General features: G+C 38.7%; 1 protein-coding gene across 1 annotated transcript in view; it reads right to left on the reverse strand.

Annotated features, from left to right (window-relative positions):
- The window catches only part of AFF2 (ALF transcription elongation factor 2), a 763,943-nt gene that overhangs the window by 31,114 nt on the left and 707,643 nt on the right, over positions 1-25,186 (reverse strand). The window contains exons 17-19 of the mRNA XM_077487656.1: positions 12,608-12,679; positions 12,175-12,268; positions 4,233-4,282 (exon numbers count right to left, since the gene is read on the reverse strand). Coding sequence (XP_077343782.1) covers positions 4,233-4,282; positions 12,175-12,268; positions 12,608-12,679 — 216 coding nt within the window. The remainder of the gene's footprint in view (positions 1-4,232; positions 4,283-12,174; positions 12,269-12,607; positions 12,680-25,186) is intronic.

Here is a 25,186-nt window from a genome sequence, read left to right on the forward strand (position 1 = left end):
TTGCATAGCCATTCTACACTGTACCCATATGACATTTTAATCAATTGTTTACACAAACAGAGCTTTCTTTTGGTGGCATTTAGTAATTTGGGTTTTTTATTTTTTTGCTATACAAATGAAAATTTGGAAAAAAAAAACACACAAAAAACATATTTTTTCTCCTTCATTGATGTGTGCTGCTGAGGCTGCACTGATGGGCACTGATAGGCTGTACTGATGGGCACTGATGAGGTGGCACTTATGGGTACTGATAGGCTGCACTAATGGGCACTGATGAGGCGGCACTGATGAGGAGGCACTGATGAGCAGCTACTTATGAGGCTGCACTGATATGTGGCACTAATGGGCACTAATAGGCGTCACTAATAGGCAGCACTGATAGGTGACACTGATGAGGAGGCACTGATTGGCAGAACTGATGGGCACTGATTGGCAGTACTGATGATCACTGATTGGCAACACTGGTGGGCATTGATTGATAGCACTGGTGGGCACTGATTGGCAGCACTAGTGGACACTGATAGGCAGCACTGGTGGGCATTGTTGGGACTGCACTGATAATGAAGACACTAATAATGTCCTGATTATCAGTGTAGATGGCCCTTTCACACAAGCAGGTTATTGGCTCTCCTCATGCTGTCAGTGTGAGAAAAGGAATACCAATAACCAGCATGGTCAGCTGTCAACTGACACATCTAATCATGTAGTAAAGGGCTGCTGTGATTGGCCCTTTACCCCAATCTGTGATCAGCTGTGTCCTTACAGGGGGTGCACTGGTTAATATTACTGAATAAATAAAACATTAAACATTTTTCTATGACACGGCACAGTTTAGTTACAAAACAGAACAAATATATTGATGACACTAGAATCAACAAACGTTTATCAATACTGACCAGTGGGCATTTCACTTATTATTTACTGTAACACGCTCCATGTTTAGATACTTATACGGATATTTTAGTTACATTCATTGGCTATCCTACAAACAGAACAACGGTGCAAAAGCCAGTAAATCCACCAACTTTATTCTACAGTCTACGTAAACCATTGCACCTAGATTTGGATTGGTATCAAGAGATCCCCACATTTTCCACTTCTTTTTAAGTGATTGAACAGTACTGACTGGTATATTCAAGGCTTAGGATATATTTTTATATCCTTTTCCATCTTTGTAACGTTTCAATGCCTTGTTACACAGGTCTTTTGACTGTTCTTTTCTACCTCCTCATGGCTTAGTGTCTAGCCTGCTTAGTGCATCCATGTGAGAGCTAACAAACTCAATGACTATTTATACACAGATACTAATTGTGATTTAAGCCATAAATGTGGGAAATTAACCTTTAATTGCCATTTTAACCTGTGTGTGCCACCTTTTGTGTCAATACCAAGGCCAAACATTCCAGGGTATGTAAACTTGTTATCAGGGCCATTTGAGTGATTTCTGTTATCCTTATGATTTAAAAAGGATCCAAAAAACTATGTGATGATAAATGGCTTCATGTGATTGCTATCCCAAAATAAAAGATCGTTTTTCGGTACGATCAGCCAGTATTTTCAATACTGATGCCAAAATTCTACAATTTCTGCCAGGGTATGCAAACTTACAATATATATTAGCATTTTTTTAAATGAATCTTAATAGTACAGATATTAGTATATTAACTTGACCACATTTCCTGATTCCACCATCAAAGCATTTTAGAACACTTTTCTTCCTTTTCTTCTAAAATCGAATAATAATACTAAAGCGAACTCCTACATTTTTAGCAAAAGCTTCCAACAGCATCCATGTGAGTAACCAAATGAACACTTGAAATCCTTTATGTCTTTTTTTTTTTTTGAGAAAATCAGAACCAAAACAAACATGTATTATACATTCCAGCAAGGTGCCTCTTTTCAGTAATGTTATGAAAAGGCTGCTGGTTTCCCTTCAAATTCTATAGCTGTGTATAGATGATTCACATACTAAAAGCTTTAGCATTTTATTTTTAATCGCAGTTGATAAAGGTGAAATAAAAAAAAAGGGTTATTTATTTTCCTTTATTCTGCTTGCTCTATGTTAAAGAGAGACAACGTAAGACCTCTGGATTTCTGATAGTTATTATGAATTTCTACCTGCTGCCAAATTCTATCAGTGCTACTGGTAGCCAGGAAAAAAAAAAGATCTCAACAGATAATACAAAGCCTATTATTTTAGCATTTTGGGAAAACCACAATGGCAATTTCCTCCAAACACAGCCAGCATGACCGTCATTGCGTGACTCATAAAAGGCCCCTGCTGCGTCTTATTGTCAGCAGAAAGCAAGCAAGAATTACGAACATTTCTATACAATTCCTTCGGAAATGGTATGGGAAATTGTTTGTAATTACAGATGAATCTTTCCATAGTGTTTAGCAAAAAAAAAAGAAAAGAAAAAAAAAGGCGTGTATTTGGTGCAGAACTAATACTGATTACAGAGAGGCGCTTAATTCCATATGAGGTGATTAGCAATCACCTGGTGCCAGAAACCCGCTGGATATTAAAAGGCCTTCGCTCTCATGCACATAGACAGCGGGATGTCAGCAGTGTAGAAACTGCTTCTGAATTATACTTGATAATTCAACTCCCTGAAGAAAGCCAAGGCGCTCTCTATGTCTCACTTTTATGCTGCAGCTGAACGGCTTGAGCTAGTTTTTAATCTATGCTCATATCTGCCACATGCATTGAATTGCCTGTTACCTGAAACTGATGAAAAATCTTCTAGTAATATCAGGGTTGGCTTTAAAGCCCATCTCCAGACAAATATTCAGACTCTACTGCAACGTGACAAAAAACGGTTAGCATGCCCACATCAAAGATTTTATGGCTTTATATATATATATATATATATATATATATATATATATATATATATATATATATATATATCAGCCTCTTGATTATTTTTACAAGAGGCGGGAGGGGATGACCCTTCCTCCTGCTGCCCTCCGATGCTTCTACCGGCTTGCCTGTGTGATCGGCGATCGGAGAAGGAAGGAATCTGCTAGCCGCGGAAGTTGACCATACAGTAAACCCCATACCAGATGGTCCCCCTGCAGTCTCTATGACCTTTGGAGGTCTGGGCGTGACATTATGACATCATGTCCGGCCCGGCGGATGTAAACACTGCTGTGTACTCGGCTGAAAATTCTGAGATTGTTGTTTTTTTTATCTCTGTCTTTTCTGCAAGTTAGGTGCATATACCAGCAGCTTTAATTGCTCCCTACACATCTGATCCACAGGCTGTACTTAACTGGCAAGGAACTTCTTTCTAGTGGCACTCCCACACAGTCCATTTGGCCAGTGAGTCAACCCAACATTGTGATGGGCCAAAAGATATGCAGGGAAGCAGGAAAGAGGAAACAAGTTCTGATGCTACCAAGGAGCTTTGCCAGCTAGAGAGGGCAATAAAGCAGCTGTAGGTTTATCTGAGTACCTCAAGGTGCAAACACTTTATACTTGTTGGCTGCATCATTTTTTACTGTGACACATACACTATTAAAATAATTTCTCAATTTTAAATGTATTTATTGTGTCCTCTTTTTAACATGTTTATTTTACAACAGAAAAAAAACAAATAATGTTACAACTTTACACTTGTTCCCTAGTTACAATGTATTATCCAACAGTAGAAATTAGGGCATGTTTCAATATATTTTGCACCAGAGCTGCACTAGTTCAGCTTCCTTTTATTCATTATTACCCAGCAGAGCATAATTGCATTCTATTAATTTTACAGATTATTTTTAAGCATGGGTATATCATCATTAAAATAAAGATTGATTCATTTGATAACTGGCTGATTAAGCATCTTTACATTTTAACCACAATTTAGGTTTAGTTTTATTTCATAGCACTGTCCATATATCAATGAATTATTCATTGTTCTTTCATTACAGAACCAATCGCTAAAAAAATCACTGCTATGGAGGTTAACTTTACTTTGACTTTCTGAAATGACACAGTACTTGCTATCTAATTAACAGTGGTTTTATGACTATCATTTGGTTTAAGGACCAAATTGTTCAAGAATTTTAAAGCAACCCTGCATTAACTTTTCAGACATTTTGGGTGGTTGACTTTGACTTTCTGATATATTTGTCTATAACCTGAGAGCTGACCTTCATTCCTCCACCATCAATGTTGTATTTTACTCAGTAATAATTCAGTTTTATGAACGACCACTTAGAATGAAAAAAAATCCACTTACTTTCCATTGCCTCCCCATGGAGATGGCGCTTGTGAAGATTTGGATGAGTTCTGTATTAAATGAAATGAAAGGTTAAGCAATAAATGCTAATTTTCACTGTCACTTGATCTTAGAATTGTGTAATAGTGTAATTACAAGAATACAAACTACCGGTACATATAGGAACCAAAAATGGAGAAAATGCTGTCTTATTAGCTGCAGCTTTACCTTGATTACAAATCACAGTTTTAGTTTTTCTATACTTAAAAAGGTGTAAAATATTAATTTAATAAATATTTTTAAGAAAAATGTAAATTTCTTATTTAGATGAGGAATGTTAAGTGCTCTCTAACTTACAAATTAACTTTTAATGGGATATTTCTCCCACCGTTGTTTACTTTTTATGATTCAGCGGAGTTCAACCAGTAAAATATGTAAAATATGGTGTTTTCACTCAATAAAAGCATGCTATGATGTCAGCAAATTCACATTCACAAAACCCATGTAACACTATGTGACAGATACTTACCCCACCCTTCTTTTAACAGAGCAATGTGAATAACCTAGCACTAAAATCAAGCACTGTCATGTAGAGGAAGGGAACATGACACTACTTACCTAAAAACGAAAAGGCAATATATGGTGCTGTTGATAGACAGAGACTCAACGTGAATCTCAATCCCTTTTTAACATTTTTAGCTAAAAGTACCATAGTACATCTATTAGGCAAGAAGGCCTTCCTCTCTGCACCTCTGCAGTTGAGCTTTCCCCTGTCACTAGAGACTTGATATCTTTTTCACCAACCATACCCCTGTCCTTTTTGAGGCTTTCAGATGTCAATTAGACAATTGTTACCTGACAGAGGGTGACAAGTTAGGAAAGTTAGAACACTAATAACAGAGTCAAGCATACATCAGAAGGGCACACAGTGGGTGGTTTTCTGCCCAATAATTATCGGGGATGGGAAGTGGCTACAACTGAAATCCATAAGAACAGCACTGTCCCAAATAGTCTTGGAGCTGCACAGTGGGGTTGATTTACTAAAACCAGAGAGTGCAAAGTGATACACCAATAACAAGCACTATTTGACCATTGCCATTGGCTGTAACGATTATATCCCGAACAGCCATAAATATACAAAAAGAAATTAATAATGTTTGTAAAATTTATCATTCTCCATTTTTAAATAAATTGTCAAATGTCAAAACCCTGCATTTATAAAATTAAACAAAGAGCAATAGCACATAATAATCAATCAGGAATTGACTTTTAGTGCAGACAAATGCAATCTGTTTTTATACAATTGCCATAGGCTACTTAACAATGGTACATTGCTGTCTCCATACATCAGAGTACCATTAGAAGTCTGTAAATTTACAATAAATATTTTTTATATACTTAGCATTAACTGGAGAATCCCTATTTTCCACAGACATGTATGTGGGCATATGATTAATAATTTAACAGTTTACAGGTTATGACTCTGTCATTATGTGCTGATCATCATAGCATGGCTATAAAATAACTGAACCAATTTACCTAGACCTGGGCAATTGTCTACTATAAGCAAAAAACTCAAACTTAAACTTAAAGTGGTTCTAAACCTTCTCCTATACCCAGTGAAGTGAATAGCCTCAGATGATACACAGAGATTAAACAAACTCCCTACATACATTTTAAATGCACGGTATATTTGCTGTCTTTCCCTTTCTACCTTCTTTAGAAAGTGCAGATTGTTTTACAAATCTTTCCTCCTCATTTAGTAGTGGGTGTGGAGTCTGGGCTTAAGCTGTATGAGAACCAATTGGAGGAATGGCACACCCCCACTCCACATAGGCAGAGGAACAAAGGAACTTTCAGAGCTGTACTGTAAATAGACAAGCTCTCTGCTTATCTACCTCTAAGCTCTCTCCCGTACACAATTTTCCTGCTGCTATCTCCTGTGTGGGAGAAGTGACTCTGCTGATAATAGAGGAACAAAGCATCAGAAAGACATGGCATGTGGCGCTTTGAAGAGAGATAAGTAAACACTGCAGATATATGTGCTTTAGTTCAAATTTCATGAATGGAGTTTACAACCACTTTAAGCTGTAGGGGTTGCTTTCCCTTAAAATCGAAAAGGACAATCATTAGGGTATTTAAAGTGATAAGGTTGTTTGAAATGTAACAGTGCCACGTCTATTTAAATGCACAATTCATTGAATTGTGTACTTGCTTTGCAGAGCTGAATTCTGTTTATTTCTTATGGATACCAAAGTTTAAACTCAAAACCTAAAAACAAAGACATACGTTAAATCTCAGTCATAGCTTAAAGTGATTGTAAAGGTTTGTTTAAAAAAAAATAAAAATAATAACAAACAAACATGTTATACTCCTCCTCCTTTTCTGGGGTCCCCCGGTGGCGCTCATGGCTCCTCCTCTTCAGAGTCGCTTTCCACGGGGGCACCCATGCGGGCGCGCTCCCGAGTCCTGCTGCTGCGTCCATTAATACAGGCAGCAGGACTGGGCCCCGCCTGCTGCTATCAATCTATCCAATGAGGATCCGAGAAAGTGGCTGGAGCTGCTGGGCTCGTGCTCATCATTGAAACAATCGGATTCAGGTAAGAAAAAGGAGGGCTCAGGGGGGAGCTGCAGGATGGACGTTTTTTCACCTTAATGCATAAAGGTGAAAAACCTTGAGACTTTACAACTCCTCTAAGCTTTTACAGCTTATGCAATGTTAGGGAGCATAAATAGCTAACTTTTTAAAAGTATTTCCTATTTTTTCTTTAATAACACTTCTGCCCCAAACTCCCATTCCTTGACAGCATGCGGAAGATGTTGTGCTCTGCTTCAGAATGGCAGTATATCACCAGAAATACAACATGCTCCCTGCACAAGTACTGTATTCCAATAAGCAATGTTAAAAATATCTGTATCTTTGTACATGGGGTGCATCAGGCCACTATCTTCAGCATGCTGCACAGAAAAACCTACTGAAAAAAATACAAAATACAAAAGCAATGCTTTTTACTAATTGAGCTCCCTGACTTTGCCAAAACTGAAAACGCTTAAAATAAAACTCAAGACCCCAGTATAAAGGTCTAAAGAAGTACCAAGTAAAGGTACTATGATTTGCAAGTAAACAAACTACTTCCTTTACTGGAAGTAGTTCGTTGAATGAGCCAAATCCTCCTTCATTTTGGTCTCATGTGTGGGCAGTTGCTGATTGGCAAGCTACAAGGTTGTGAATCAGCATGGACATAGTCGACAACCACATCTGTTTTTTTTTTCTTTTGCACTGTACTGCAAGCAGTTGCAGACTACATGAGAGTGATGACTTTGCTCCGAATTCTGCAGCAGTGCAGCCTCATTGCCAAAGCAGCACAGAAAGCTACACAGACTTCACTTTTGTGAGAGTTTTAATGGGAGGCCATAGTTCTAACTTAAAGCAGTGTTCTGCCTGGGAAAAAAACTAATGAAAAGTCAACAGCTACTAATACTGTAGCTGCTGACTTAATATATAGACACTTACCTGTCCAGGGAGCCCACAATGTCGGCTTCCCAGCCGATTTTCGGATAGGATTCGGCTGTCGGGTGCTGCCGCCACCATTAGGGAAACCGGCAGTGAAGCCTTTTGGCTTCATAGCTGGTTCCCTACTGCTCACCATCAATTTGATGGTTTAAAAAAAAAGTTACATTTCTGTCATGCTAGAAATGCTAACTGTCAATTTGTTTGTGATTTCAACCAACTATCTAACTAACTAACTGTCACATCATCATATGGCTGAAGTTATAACTGATAACATGTGCAACACCATGGCAGTTGCAGATTAATCAGAGCATAAGATGTCAGCCTCATTGTCTGAAAAGAATAGGATTGTTTAGCTCTGCTTTCTAGAGTTACACTAGGAAAAGTATTCAGATTAAAGTGGTTCTAAAGGCTGCATTATATGCATGAAGGTAAAACACCTTCTGTGTGCAGAAGCCCCCCTCCCAACTCACCTAAGCCCCATCTTCAAAAGCGTTGTGCACAAGAGCCTCGGCTCTCCAAGGCTGAGATAGCAGCATTAGCCATTGGCTCCCACTGTTGTCAATTACGGCCAGTGAGCCAACGAGAAGAGAGAAGGGGTGGGTATGTCTGAATGGACACACAGAGAAGTGGCTCAGGAGCAGGCCTGCTTGGGTGCCCCCACAGCAATCAGCTTCCTATGAGAGCACTCAGGAGGAGGGAGGGGCCAAGAATGCCAGAGTGGGGCCTGAGGAGAGGAGGATTGTGAGTACACTCCTCACATTTTTTTGTAAATATTTTATTATATCTTTTCATGTGACAACACTGAAGAAATGTCACTTTGCTACAATCTAAAGTAGTTACAGCTTGTAAGGCAGTGTAAATTTGCTGTCCTCTCAAAATAACTCAACACACAGCCAATAATGTCTTAACTGCTGGCAACAAAAGTCTGTACACCCTTAAGTGAAAATGTCCAAACTGGGCCAAAAGTGTCAATATTTTGTGTGGCCACCATTATTTTCCAGCACTACCTTTACTCTCTTGAGCATGGAGTTCACCAGAGCTTCACAGATTGCAACTGGAGTCCTCTTCCACTCCTTTATGGCAACATCACGGAGCTGGTGGATGTTAGAGGCCTTGCGCTCCTCCATCTTCCATTTGAGGATGCCCCACAGATGCTCAATAGGGTTTAGGTCTGGAGACATGCTTGGATAGCCCATCACCTTTACCCTAAGCTTCTTTAGCAAGGCAGTGGTCATCTTGAAGATGTGTTTGGGATCATTATCATGTTGGAATACTGACCTGCGTCCCAGTCTCTGAAGGGAGGTGATCATGCTCTGCTTCAGCATGTCACAGTACATGCTGGCATTAATGGCTTCCTCAATGAACTGTAGCTCCCCAGTGCTGGAAGGACTCATGCAGGCCCAGACCAAATACGTTTATTGTGGTCTCATCAGACCACAGGACATGGTTATAGCAATCCATGCGCATAGTCTTCTTGTCTTCAGCAAACTGCTTGAGGGCTTTCTTGTGCATCATCTTTAGAAGAAGCTTTCTTCTGGGATGACAGCCATGCACTAATGACTAATTTGATGCAGTGTGGGGCGTATGGTCTGAGCACTGACAAGCTAACCCCCCACCCCTTCAACCCCTGCAGCAATGCTGGCAGCACTCATACATCTTTCCCAAAGACAACCTCTGGATATGATGCTGAACACATACACTCAACTTCTTTGGTCGACCATGGCGAGGCCTGTTCTGAGTGGAACCTGTCCTGTTAAACTGCTGTATGGACTTGGCCACTGTGCTGCAGCTCAAATTCAGGGTCTTGGCAATCTTCTCATAGCCTAGGCCATCTTTATGCAGAGGAACTATTCCTTTTTTCAGATCCTCAGAGAGTTCTATGCCATGAGGTGCCATGTTGAACTTCCAGTGACCAGTATGAGAGAGCGAGAGCAATAACACCAAATGTAACACTCCTGTTCCACATTCACACCTGAGACCTTGCAACACTAATGAGTCACATGAGGGAAAATGGCTAATTGGGCCCAATTTGGAGATTTTCACTTAGGGGTGTACTCACTTTTGTTGCCAGCGGTTAAGACATTAATGGGTGTGTGGTGAGTTGTTTTGAAGGCACAGCAAATTTTCACTGCAAACTGTACACTCGCTACTTTACATCATAGCAAAGTAATTTCTTCAGTGTTGTCACATAAAAAGATATAATAAAATATTTACCAAAATGTGAAGGGTGTACTCACCTTTGTGAGATACTGTATTTATGATTATCAGGATGTATTTTAGAATAAATATCAGTTTCCAGGTGATGATGATTTATAAAATGTTTAAGTGCTGAACCCAACACTTTGTGGTAGTCCAAAACCTGCAGTTGAAAGAAGGTTATGAAAATGTTGTACATGACCTGCCCTGATGGTCTGAGACACTATTGTGATGAGAATGAATTAATTTTTCAGTTTTTTGGCTACAGATCCCAAGCACTTGCCGACCGGCTCACGCCGATATACGTCGGCAGAAGGCCACATACAGGCATAATAACGTACCTGTATGTTGCCCTTTAAGAAGCGTTTTTTAGGCGTGTGCACCTGCCGCAAGCTCTGTGAGCGTGATCGTGGGTCCCGTGGACTTGATCTCTGTGGGGATACCCGCGATCATCTCACGGAGAGGAAGAACAGGGAAATGCTGATGTAAACAAGCATTTCCCCGTTCTGCCTAGTGACAGGACATTTATCACAGCTTCCTGTAATCAGGAGTGGTGATCAGTGTACTGTCACACATAGCCCCTCCCCCCACAGTTAGAATCACTCCCTAGGACACACTTAACCCCTAAAGCGCCACCTAGTGGTTAACCCTTTCACTGCCGGTGCATTTTTAATCGCACTGATCGTTGTATAAATGCGAATGGTCCAAAATAGCGCCAAAAGCGTCTGATCTGTCTGCCATAATGTCGCAGTCACAATAAAAATTGCTGGGCGCCGCCATTACTAGTAAAAAAAAAATTATAAAAATGCCATAAAACTATCCTCTATTTTGTACACGCTATAAATTTTGCGCAAACCAATCAATAAGCACTTATTACGATTTTCTTTTACCAAAAATATGTAGAAGAAGAATACCTATCGGCCTAAACTCAGGAGAAAAACGTTTTTTTATATATTTTTTGGGGATATTTATTATAGCAAGTAAAAAATTGTGTGTTTTTTTTCAAAATTGACTCTATTTTTTTGTTTATATGCAAAAAATAAAAAACGCAGGTGAGGTGATCAAATAACATCAAAAGAAAGCTCTTTGTGGGGAATAAAGGACATCATTTTGTTTGGGAGCCACATTGCACGACTGCACAATTGTCAGTGCCAAACTGCAAAAAGTGCTCTGGTCTTTTGCCAGCCAAATGGTCCGAGGCTTAAGTGATTAATTCTCAATTTTTTCCAAACTCTGTAATAGCAAATGGAAACAAAATGAGGTAGAATTTATACAAGATGAGAGCAGGCATTATGTATCTTTAATGTGTCTTAGATGTGTCTTTTATGTGTCTTAGAACACACATATTTATAATAAACAGATTCCTCCGCTACCAACATCTGCTGTCTTAGGCCTAATATTGAATTACTTTTAAACCCAATTTCAGCTAAAATTTCACTCTGCATTGTATAAAGCATGGAAGGATTGAACCTGTGCCAGGTCTTAAGTGTTTTCTGTGTTTCTGTTGGGTAGATTTATTTTTTGCTTCTTTTCTCACACCTGTTGTCTGGATGGGAAATAAATGAAGAACTTTAAATGGAGACACAACAAAAAATAAAATAAACAATAACAGTGGTCCTTTCTCTTCCCTACTCTACTAAAAAATGTTTTTATGTTCTCCTTGGAAAAATGTCTCCTCTGTTCCTTCATTGACACCCATTAAATAGACAGATGAAATCTTCACTGCAGGGACACAGACAACAAAGAAGACCTGACACATGATCAAACCTTACCCCAATTTATGCTGATTTATCAATTTAAAAAGTTTTCATGGGAGAGGAGTTTTATGTTGAATCTGTTTTATTAACTTTTAAACAAGATTAAAAAGTGAGTGAAAACATGGGAGTATCAATCCAACACCAATGGATGTACAAGTATACATTGAGATCGTAATAACACTAAGAGGACAAGTATTGCATAATTACGATATAATATAGAACTCTAAGGCATGGTAAAATGAGCATACTAGCTGTAATTTAATTAACCAGTAGTCCACTAGTAACAAAGTTGTAGAAAATCAAAGCGTGGCATATATGCCATGAAAATATGGTAGTGCTTCCGTTAAGATAACCATAACTTTATGTACGTAAACGTGAAAGAAAGTTAGGGAAAAAAAAAAGGGGGGGAGGATGAGTTTTAAATGTTTCACTTTAATAAATAATAAATATCTACATTTGTTATTTCCTTTTTAGAAACATATTTCATAATATTTACCTTAAAATACTCCATGAGCGATCTGGAATATTTCATAGCATGATCCTTCTTTAATTTAAACATTCTCAAGTAGAGCAGAGATAGGCATCGGTAACTGTAGTAATTAGGAAAGGATTATGTTAATTTCATCATTTTACAAAATCTATAAACTGTGCAGAAATTGGCTTCTTAAAAATTTCTCTTGCAACAGAAAAAAGTGGAGCATACGAGTAAATGAAATCAAAATGGAAAAGACATTAAAATGCCATCTTGATAACAATATAAATCGGAAGAATAAATGTTTAGTCAGCTGCTAAAAGAAACCATTAGTTATCCTTTAATAGTTTAATGGAAAACAAGAATAATGATCTTATGTAAGCCGCTTATGCAGTTCTGTAGTTTTAAAGTCTTCGAGTGGATTTCAGCTTCTTTGACACTGTCTCTGTGGACTCACCATAATACAGCTAGCTTTTTCTCCCCTTCATTGGCAGCCGAGCCTGTGAAATTCTTCAATCTCATTGCATACCTTTGAAAAAATAGTGTAAAAATAAAGGTCAACATCATGATATTTTTTTTAAAGCTGTAGTAAACTGCAGCAGTTAACAAAACATAAACACCTGTAAGGCAATTGCACCACTGACGGGGCTTCCATCTCCCCCAATCTTTCTTCCGGGTTTACGGGCTCCGGCTGTATGAATGGCCAGAGCCGTGATGACGTCACTCCTGTGTATATGTGCAGGAGCCCTCGGCTCCATCATGAAGCTCTGAAGGTCCGGCACGACATGTCAGACCTTCAGAGCTCATGCACTGGTGATATCACTGCCTGCATCCAGGGTAAATATCTCCTAAAAAGAGCATGTTTAGGAGAGATTCATTGTACCTACAGGTAAGACTTATTAAAGGCATACCTGTAGGTAAAAAAAACACAAAGTGGACTTTGCTACCACTTTAAGTAAAGATGAACATAATATTAAATCACTTTCTTGCAGCTTTTGCTTATAACACTTATGCATTATACAATGAACAGAGCCATAATATGTATGTAATTTGCCAGCTTTGTTCCTGATTGGGTCAAGCAGGGCATTAATAAGTCCTAAACTCCTTTTAGCCCTTGTACACACGGTCAGAGATTCCGTCGGAATGTTTCCTATCGGAGCGTTTTTGTCGGATATTCCGACTGTGTGTGGTCTGCATCGGACTGTTTCCGTCAGAATATCCGTCGGACCAACTTTTCCAACTTGCCGGAAATATTTCCGATAAAATTCTCCGATCGGACATACTCCAATCATGTGTAGCCTACTCCGACGGACAAGGTGCCACGCATGCTCAGATCAAATTCCTAGACCAAAGCTATTGGCTACTAGCCTGAACGTAGTCCCGTTGTAACGAAATAACGTCATCACGTTGTGTACAATCGGATTTTCCGACAATTTAGTCCGACCGTGTGTATGCAACATCACTTCCGGGACCTCTTCCGGAATTAATCCGTTGGAATTACTCAGACGGATTTGGTTGTCAGAATCTCCGACCGTGTGTACAAGGGCTTACACTAGCATAAATATAAAATAAAGTTGGTAGCCAACTTTCATACTAAAAACATAAACTTACAGTTTATAAAAATAAAACTAACCAAGTAAAATATAACTATCAACTGAAGTGTATGTAAACCAAACTTTTTTTAGTTTTAGTGTGTTTAGCATGTGTAAAGATTACAACCACCGTGTCCTCACTGGGAAGATCAAAATTGGAAGAGGAAGAAAGATGGACTTTTCAGGTGCCAACACAACAATATATAAAAACATGAGTTTTATTGTAACACATTTCATAAAAAAGGTTTAAAACACATTATACAAAGTGAACCTCCCGTAGATGCCTCCTATGACACCTGGTGCCTTTGGCAGTCTATTATTACATAATAATTCTCTCTGCAGAGATTTCTCTCAATATTGGTTCTAGGGACCATTGTCTAAAGTACAGAAAGGATAAAATATCCCATGCATGCTGGACATTTAATGTAGTTAAGATTTTGTTGGCTGCATGCTTGTTTTGGAGTGACCCTGTAGGTAGTAAAGCCAGGATCAGACAATGGATGTGAAGCATAAAATATTTTAAAAATGTCAGAAACGTCAACTACCATATTGCTATCACCAAAAGTTCCTTTTAAACCATGTTGTCCCTTATTTGGATATGTTATTTGGTTAGCAGAGAAGGTAAGCCAAATGCTATAAGAGCTGAACAGCCTCTCAGAGCTGACAGCCTCCTAGCAACCAGTGATGTTGCAGTGGATGGGGCCTGATGGGGAAGTTGAGACATTAGTTCCCCATGAAGTCAGCTCTTTACTTGTAATAGACAGTATACAGTGGGCGGATTCTATAGTCAATTGTAGACTGTCTATTGGCTAAGGATCTGTGACGGAACTTATCCCACACTCTACTTGAGTGCTTCCGTCAGTATATTCTGTTTCCTCCAGTCTGACCATTAGAGATATATATTATCATAGCTGCATTGAATACCAGTCTAGCCGAAAATATCTTGTAGAATCTTGAATGATTTATTGGACACAATACAGCCTTTTTATACACTTTTAGCATAAGGGGTTAGATAATGAGGTAGGGCTGGCTCATGGATACTCCTCCCTGCCCTCTAGCAACAACTTAAAAGACAATTATATAATTAACATGTTAATTAACACAGCACTTAAGGCAGACTAGGTGACCAGACAGTCCATCCCTGGAGGTCAATGTGATCAGCTCTTTCAATGATCATGTATTGTTCAGAATTAACAACCAAGAATAGTCTTTGGGCAAATTCAAGAAAACCTTCTCACAATAGCAGAGTTAATTAACACATTATAGCAGACAACAGACAGGTGGCTGAAGTTGATTACATCAGCATCTTCTATGAGCCTCAACATTATGAATCAGTCACTATTCATAATATGGCCAATACAGTCGGTCCCCAGAGTCTTTGTATCTTGGGGGACATGGACCTGAATCTAAAGTAACACTACCTCAAGGGTCCCCAGGCATACAGTTCAAAAAGAACACCGTTGCCCAAAATGCCAGGATTTATATTAGGTAAGGAGTAACCAGAGGCTGGCATTCAGTCCCCTCCAAAAGCCCCCGTCCCCGGTGAGTCTGTCACAAGATCCACCCAATATCTGCTGTCAATCACAAGAGGAGTGGACCTGGAGAGGTACTAGTGTCTGTGAATCCTTATTAGGCTTTACCTCCTTAGACACAAATCTCCCTGCCACTGTGTTGTCTACGTGATAGCTTCAGTGGAGGGGAGGAAGCACAGTGGCATTGAGGTTGCAGTGCACCTCCACATGTGGTGCATGCTTGAGAATCATGTACCTGTCTACTTGCCTTAGGCACTCTTTATGAATTTCCCTGAATGCTCTTAGTTGAATTGTATTCCACATTGAGGTCTAAGCCCCATCAGTTGCTGTTCCTCAGTCGTATATAAGAACTGACACACACAGTTTCCTCATTGGACAGGGCAATAACAGTAGGCATGGCTTAAGCCTAACGTTAGGGATGTCAGACCCCTAGCAACAAAATAAATGTGCTTCATAGAGTCATAAAGGAGAGTTTTCTGTCTACAAATGCTATTAGTTGGCAACTCCAACTCTGTCTGACTTTAGGCAATTCTTGAAAATTCATCTCTTTAGGGAAGCCTATCCTGCTTCTACCTAAACACTGTACTTCTGCCTCCATTCGGTCATCCCTTACAGTTATTGCCTTTTTTTACCTTTGCTTCTCCCTCTTAGATCATAAACTGCCATGAGCAGGGACCTCCTAATACTCTTGTATCAAATTGTATTATAATTGTCTTGTCTCCCTTTATTTTGTAACACACTATACAAACTGTTGGCGCTATATGAACACTGTATAATAATCTTGTAGTATGTGGTTTTAGACAGGACATTTACTTTGAATTGGCTTAGAAGTTAACAAAATGCCATCACATGAACAGGGTAAATATATAAACAAAATACATCAGCAGACCAGATGTACATATTAGCCAGTACATGACAGAATATAAATCAGCATTTTATGTACCACAAAAAATGGCAAAAAGTAAGAAAAAATTGGCTAATAGAATATCCAACTATAATGCCGTATACACACGGTCGGACTTTCTGGCACAAAAAAGTCAGACGGAATCATTTCATCGGATATTCCGATAGTGTGTGGGCCTCAGCTGGCTTTTTTCTTGAAAATTCTGAAGGACCTAGAAATAGAACATGTTTTAAATCTTTCTGACGGAATCAATTTCTATTGGGAAAACAGTTTGTCTGTATTCTGTTCCTGACGGACCAAAAACGACACAAGGGCAGCTATTGGCTACTGGCTATTGAACCTCCTTTTTCTAGACCCATCGAACATGTTGTATGTCACCGCGTTCTAAACGATCGGACTTTTGTGGGATTGTGTGTAGGCAACCGGTCCTGTGTACACAGCATAGAGTTCTCAAGGGATATACTACAACGTAAAATAACGTGAAAATAAAGTCAGGTTTTCGACAGGGACACACAGACAGATTAAAGGTATATAACAGTGTCTCAATAAAAGGGCCAATAATCCCACTTCCTTTCAAAAATTGATATTGTGTCATAAATTGTATGGTATATCCTTTCCATATTTTATTGGATTTTGTACACACTATTACTTGGGGCCATGTAACAGAATTAGAGCACTAATTAAGTGGAATAGCCCACTGAATTTCACTAAAAAGAGAGCACAGTTACCTTTCACCAGGAGAAAGCATATCTGGGATGGATGCAAACAAATGTACATTGGCATTATTAAAGTAAGTTGAGAGCCTATAATTTGGGCTGTTTTATGAGCAGCCTGTGTCCACAAAGGGCATAATACTTTACAATTCCAAAAAAATTGAATAAACGTGTATCAGTGTAGGCAGCCCCTAAAACAATTACCAGGGACCATCTGAAAATTGAATGCAGTTTAGAAGGGGTCATATACCTAGCTTAATAGCCATTTTCAGAGCAGCAGAAGTTAACTATACTGGGATAATTTCTTTGCTTCATGGTGGATTGTCAAGGCATAATTCATGGTTGCAAGATGCAGGTAATGACAGACTTTTTTTTTTACCAATACCAAGTGGAAAAACACCAACTTTTAACTGATGTATATTGATAATATTTGGCAAATACGTCGGGAAGCCATACAGAAGATGCAGATTTCCAATGTTAGTGGAATCCCCGAATGACCCTGTAGATGGTAGGAGACACCGTCACGCTCCCCGTTTGTGCTATCACTTAAATGTATATGCCAGTTTGATTTTGCATTTCTGTAAGTGTATGTTCTACAAGGGGGAATCTAATCTTATTCAATACATTATTTTGAGATGGGATTACGCTGTGGAGTTTTTTATTTCTTCATGTGAACAAGCTCATTAGTGTTTGACTCTTTTCTCCTGGCTGCAACAGGATCTGTGATTAACCTTCCAGTTAGCATATTGGAACCAAGATCTGGTGTTCTTTGCCTGTTACCCAGCACAGTCTGGTAAGAGTCTGATCCATAGGGGGACTTTTTACCCCCGATTCTACATGTGTGGAGGTGATGGTGACTGGGTTATATCCAGTGCGGATTCAAAAAACCTTTCTGGACTCTACTAAACATGTAATGTGAAGTGTTTACATGTTATGATTGCAGTGGTTATCTGGACTTTAAACCTACATGCACTTTCATGATAGCACATGCAGAATAGGGAGAATGTGTTTGATTATGTAGTGCTGCCTTAACAAATGTTGTGTTTTTTATGTTTAATTTACTTGCCATCGGCAGGTGTATGTGGCAGCATGCCCAAGCATGCCCAAGAAAAAATGTTTCTCTATAGATCCCCCAATACAAAAGAGTATTTTCAAATAATCAGGATGGAAACTCCACATTGTTTTTACTTAGGCTATAGCATAAAAATTGTATTTTTACTTTTTTTTAAAGCTGAAGGCTTTTATTAATTCATAAGGACAAATTATGAATGACACACGTTTACATCTTCTGGTTATTGGCAGCTTCAAGTCACTTATTAATTAGAGTAACCATATGTTTTAGTGCACTGTTCAATTCATTTGGCTAACCGAACGCAGTTCTCGGCATGCACTTAGTGCCAAGGAAATCAATTCATCACATCTGATTAGTGGTTTGCAGGCCTAATGTGATTTCACAGGCACTTGTGTTGGAATAAGTAATAGGTCTGAATCTTGTGTAAGAAGATTTTAAGACATCCAGACAGGCTCATTTAAAAAAAGTAAGGGAGAACAAAACATTTACAGAGTTTAGCTTAAGGATGTCCTTATTCAAATGAGATCTCCAAACCGTCAGTGTTATTGGCAATTCTGTCCTACTGAGTTGGAATGTGAATGCTTATCAACCTTCTATATACTGATAAGTGAAAATTTACAAATCAGCATCAGATTCAAAAAACAACCCCATTCAGCCAACAAAATATTTTCTAAAGTTTCTAACGAAAGAACTGTTTATATTTTCAAATAGAACCTATGAACAATTTTTTCCCACACGGGTATGGATACTAGTGTGCAAATAGCTGATACCCAAAATCATACAGCCAAAATAATGTTTTATCTGTGCCGGAATCTGTGCTGGTCCTATTTTATTGAATTCTTCCACATTTGTTTCACTGTTTGATCCATGGGTATCCCACAAATTGAATTTTTTATTTTTTTCTAACAATATGCCTTTTATGTGATGCTTACATTGGACTTTACGTGACTTTAGAAGTCTGTAGGCAAATTTTTCTGACATGTCACAATATACAACAGTATATTTGTTTTCTGGAAAAAAAAATGTTTCTGTTATACTTCACCATTAACAAAAATCATTCAGCTCCAGGCCCAGCAACTGTGTGCTGTCCCTTGCGTAACAATACCACTCTAAGCTGCATCTGGCACAAAGATTTTCCAGTGTGTGATGAACACAGTATCAGACCCTTGCCCTTCTCACCAACTTGTGACAAATGACTGGCCAATCTCACATCTCGCTGTCACTTGCATAACAATGCCACTCTAAACTGCATCTGGCAGAAAGATTTTCCAGCTTGTGGGCCACAATCTAGGTGCCATCAGTTTGAGAGTGATTGTCACTGGGTTACGTTAATTAAGCAATTGACCCTTTAACTGAGACAACCGATCTGCATCGAAGAGTCAAAACTTCCAAAAGATTAGAATTGAATTACAATTATGAAAAATAAATGTTTGTACACACACTGTTACCACAGACAGGTATGTTCAGAGATTTTTCATATACAATAGTGCTCTTTAAAAGACAGGGATTTCTTTTAGTTTACATTAAAAGCTTTTAGAGTCAATTTCAACACTTTTCAAAATAGGGTTTAATAATAAAAAGGTCAACATGGTGCAAATAAAATATTTACAAAAATAAAGATATCAGAAATACAAAGAGAACAAGCAACGCCAAGAAAAGAGGTAAAAAAGGTAAATACTTGCAAAGTCCTTGGTTTTAGCAGAGTTCAGTCAATGAGCAAGCTGTTATTGGCTCATAACTTGATCAGATGTTCCTTGGTTGATGGTACATGAGAGCTGTCAAACTTTCCTGACACTTCCCTTTTCTCTGGGATCAAAGGGTGTTGACAGAGGCCACCTGACCAATTAAACATCTGGCCCTTGTGTTTTGACTGTATCATGGCCCTTCCTTACACACAGTTTCATACTGATTTTAATATCTTCCAGTATGTGCAGGTTGCACTCTATAAACTGGTAGATTATTATTCAGCATTCAAATTTATGTCCAGTGATACCAAACACAGTATATCAGATGGGCCTTTCACTCAGGAGGTAGGAGACGACTATCTCCTCTTCTGTATGCTCTAGCTTAGTCATGTATGACCTTGATTCGTTCGGTATGATAATCCTCATTCAAGTATATACTTTATTTGGCATATGGGGTATGTGGGAACTGGTCCCCCTAACTACAGTGAGGGTAAGAAACTTATTTGGGATAATTTAGAAGAGTGGGTGTAGATCACGCTGGACTGACTCGATCAGTCAGTGTTGTAGGTTGGAAAGGTGTGGGAGATGAAAAGAGTTGGTTTCCAGAGGTCAGAGGCCAGTTTAAGAAAAAGGTGGTGGTGAGCCCTGTTTGGGCTTGGGCTGCTACCTCTATGTGCAGCCTAAACGTCACGTAAAATGTGGAAGAAAAGAAAGTAAAGGAGCGCCCGATATCCAATAAAGGTAAGTAAATTTGTATTTTATTTGAAGTTTCAGCAGTAAAACGATGTCAACGCGTTTCGGGGGACTAAGGACTCCCCTTTCATCAGGGCTGCTAGTGGAAATGGTTATAGAATAATCCTGTTGGAGGGTGATTTTGGCATGAATCGGACCGTAAATGCCCACAGTGCTGGCTGTATGTTAAGAGGCAGCAATTGCTTTCCTCTATCACCTTTGGTCTACGATGATTGGCTGCAATTGGCGTTGGTTCCATGGGGTTTCACACTGATGAAAAGCATTGATGAAAGTTTGCTGGCCAGCTGGCTAGGTAATGTATACTTCTGCTCAGGGCACTGCGTGCTGAGATGTCCAGGTTTTCCAAAAGTGTAACATCTGCAGTTGTCAGTCAAGGTTTGCAGGCAGAAGGGGGGTTGCCATGGGTGATTTCCCTCCTTTCCAGCCATTTGGAGGAGCCTTGTGATTGTCAGATACTGGAGTGTTGATATAGGTTTTTGTCAGTTCTGCTGCTGCATGGCCCCCCCTTCCCCAAAGCACCCCCCATGTTGAGGGCAAGCGGCCTGGTACGGCTCGGGGGGCGCTCGCTCGTCCCCACCCCTTTTCTTGACCGGCCAGGCTGCGTGCTCGGATAAGGGTCTGATATGGACTCTGGGGGGACCCCCACGCCATTTTTTCGGCATAGGGCTTCCCCTTTAAGTCCATACCAGGGGACAGGGCCAGCGAGGTGTCAATCTCGCCAATGGAGGCGGCGACATTGACCTCATTCACTAGTCTCTTCTACCTGTAGCCACGTTCAAAATGAACAAACTTTTCTCCGTGTGTGGTCAAGTCCGTTCATTTTGAAAGTCCGGCGGACTAGCACACAGACGGGCGGATTGTCTGCCGGACTGCCGAGTCCGGTGGACAATTTTGAGTCAAAACTTCCGAGTTCGCCGGACTGTTGGAAAGGAAAAGTCCACCGGAGCCCACACACGGGCTCATGGTTGACAGAGGCCATCTGACCAATTAAGCGCCTGAGGAGTGGCCATTGTGTTTTGACTATATCATGGTGCTCCCTTACACACAGTTTTATGCTGGTATTAATATCTTCCAGTATGTGCAGGTTGCACTCTAGAAACTGGTGGATTATTGTTCGGCAAGCATTACATTTTATGTTCAGGGATATCAAACACAGAGTATATCAGATGGGCCTGCCACCAGGAGGTAGGAGACTGCTATCTCCTCTTCTGTATGCTCTAGCTTAGTTATGTATGACCTCGATTTGTTCAGTATGATATTTTCCATTAAAATATATGCTTAATATTAATGCGGCATGGTCCTGTCTGGTTTTATGAATTGTGTGTGGATTTTGTTAAATTGTAGATTGGGCAGAGGTCCTAGAGAGGTCTCATAAAGCTTGACTCTTTTTACGATCCCCATTGGTTCTGGGTAGACATTTTATGGCATGCTATGTATTCCTAATTGATTTGATTACCCTACAAACCAAAGGATTTTGTTATAGTTTTACGATAGGTCATTTTCAATCCCCACTGCAAAGTGCTAAGCTGTAGAAAATTATTACTAGCAGACACTGTCAGAACTTCATTCTAAGTGGAGATAACAGGTCCTTTGAAATGTGAGCTAAAAGAAAAGGCTATAAAGGTGCATTTCTGAGGATTTGCTGCTGCAATGTATAAATGTTATATAAACCCATCAGTGTCAACCTATAATTCCTGAACAACATGGCTGCCAGACAAGGCATTTTTTGTGCCAAGTATGTGCTATCATTACAGGGGGGCAGTAAAAACAGACGTGGCTGCCCAACTAAAGTTTAAAATACAGCCAAAGGAGTCTGTTCAGATGCCTCAGGCCCAGCTATCCAAGTCAATGGGGGGACCATGCTACACCAATGAGTCAAATAGTTGATGCATTTGCCCCATATTAAACTGCGGTTAAGCAAATCCAAACACAAGAAAAAAAAAACAGCCTTTCAGGAGGTGTCAGGATCATCTCACTTGCACACTCTGCATGTAGAGTGATATGCCAGGGACTACTTTTCAGAGCATTGGCTAATGTGAACCTAGCTTTTTTCAGCAAATCAAGAAAGACTACATCAGAAAAAAATATCTATGTTAGACATTTTAACATAGATAAGAAGTATACAGGCACAAGGATTTATAAGATTGTGTTATCTGTGAGCCAGCATATTGGACCAGTAAATATATACTGACCCTAGATGATTCCTAAAAAAGACAATGCCCTCCTTTCGGAGAGAAATGTAGATAAAAGCATTGTTAGTACTGTGAATTATGTGAGATAAAATATAACTGTAAATGTTACACCTGCACATGCTAGGTTGATTTTTAAGAAGATCTATGTTTTGGGACCTTTGATAGTATGCTATTATGCTCAGGACTGCAGCTGGACTGAGACCCATAGGACATACTGACTATTAAATCTGAACTCCGGGTAGATATAAAATACACACATTAATGCAGCTCTGTAATAATTCATGCATTATTAAAATATTGTTTTAAATGCAAGCACCATAAGTACCTAAATTTAGTGCCTAGCTGTGTGGCAGAGTTGCGTAATACTGAGTACTGGATGGACAGAAGTACAAAACCTTTGGCAGGTAAAACAGCTCTCAAAAATATATGTGATCTGTGTATTTAAATGTTTGATTGGAGTTCAGCTTTATTAACACAAATCTACACACATATTTAAAGGATAAGTTCACCTTTTGTAACATGTTATATGTTACACCCATATTCATGGTGCAACATGTAACATGTTACACATCCACTGACCCCCCGAACCTCCCTGCCTCCCTGATGTGACAGAAGGCCAGCAATCTTCTTTCTCGCCTCTCTGTCACACACCGTAAAGAATGTGGCCATGTGGGGCCCCCCTACCCAGCCACGTCACTCATTCACACAGTTTTGTAAATAGAAAACTACAAGTTCTGGCAGGCTTTGTGGCTGTCAGCTTGTAGTTCTCAATGAACTACCATGGCACTGTTGAACGCTATGGTAGTTCATTGATGCTCCCTGCTAGTGTGTAACTGCTGTATAATGTACGGCCAAACAGCTTACACAAAGAGTCTGCAAGAGACCTGCATAGCACCCAAAATCTGATCCCCAAAAAAAGTAAAAAATAAATGCACATTTTTTTACCTGCAAAAAGATGTGCATTTATTATATCTTTTAAAAAGGTGAACTTATCCTTTAAATAAAAAAATAAAAAAATTATGAAAGCAACATTTAGCCACATTGATAATGTTATCTGTGGTTAAAACAAAAGGAAGAAAATAAAAAATTATATAGTTAGGGTCATTGCTCTGACTTAATGTTTCCCACATCCCTATGATAAATGTTAAAGAAATCAATAAATACATATTAATCAATAAATAAACAAAATAACAACATTTCTAGTTTTCACAGAAACAAGCTCAAAAGTAAAAACCTGCATTGACAAGCATGTATCTCTGATAACCCCAGCATATGATACGAAGTATAAATCAGAGGCCCATTGAAAACTAGGTTAAAATCATGATCCAGTGTGAAAGTCACTGAAAAAGACTGTAGTCTTTCAAGTTCAAGTTCTCTTCACTGCATTTAGTTACATTTCATAGGTGTATCAGCATGGAATTTGAATATCTCAACAACAAGAGAACTAGCACCACCTAAATGTCTGGAGGTAGTTTTCTACCAGCTGATGAAGTGTCTTCCAAAGGAGACAAATGCGTTTGCAAGGTCACCAGATGTGCGAAATATTAATCCGTTCTTTACTCTGTTGATAACATCTGTTAGGTAGTTTTGGCATAGCGGGTGTATGATACAAGCTCAACCACACCTTGTAATTAGACTCCTGAGTCTTATTACTGGGAAAACATTGGTGTGCAGTTTTAGAGACCTTTCTTACTGCTGACGGCGAGATCAATGATTAGCCATTTCACAGAGGCCTCCCCAGGTGAATATGTTTAATATTTATACTAGTACATGGCATGGAAAATGTTTGGTCTAATCCATGTTTGTATAAAAGGTTTTTAAGGACCAACTCATGTAATATACAATATACTTTACAATCAATAATGATCCTGCGTAAGTAGAATGTGTAAAAATAAATAATAAACATATAAAGTGCAACGTGCTAGTGCAAAGAAAAAAAAAATAATATAAATAATTATATTTGGAAGGCACACATCATAAATAAGTCCAAAAAGATAAATAGTAACTTATAAAAAATAAATAAAAAATGTAAAGTGCTACGTGCTAGTGCAATGAAAAAATAGTATTAATAATTATATTCGGAAAGCAGGCACCATAAAAAAAATGAGTCTCTCAATATTGTTCATTATTTATTTTTACACATTATACTTGCGCAGGATCATTATTGATTGTATTTTATTTTTAGTATTATGTGAATACTGATAGCACCTTGTTCGCAATTTGCACGTGTATTTTTATTTATTGCTTCTATTTAATATTTTTATGATATTTATCACTATTTACCATATTCGTAGTTTTCACTTTTAGGTAGTAGCGCGAGAGCTGCCTTATTTTATTTTATACAATATACTTTCATGCAGAGTAGGACCTCATACCATTTACATGCACTGTATATATATATATATATATATATATATATATATATATATATATATATATATATATATATATATATACATATATATATATATATATATATATATATATATATATATATATACATATATATATATATATATATATATATATATATATATATATATATATATATATATATATATATATATATATATATATATATATATATATACAG

The sequence above is a fragment of the Lithobates pipiens genome, unplaced genomic scaffold (genome assembly GCF_037356315.1).
Source record: "Lithobates pipiens isolate NorthernLeopardFrog02 unplaced genomic scaffold, aLitPip1_a1.2 Scaffold_1, whole genome shotgun sequence".
Classification (NCBI taxonomy): domain Eukaryota; kingdom Metazoa; phylum Chordata; class Amphibia; order Anura; family Ranidae; genus Lithobates; species Lithobates pipiens.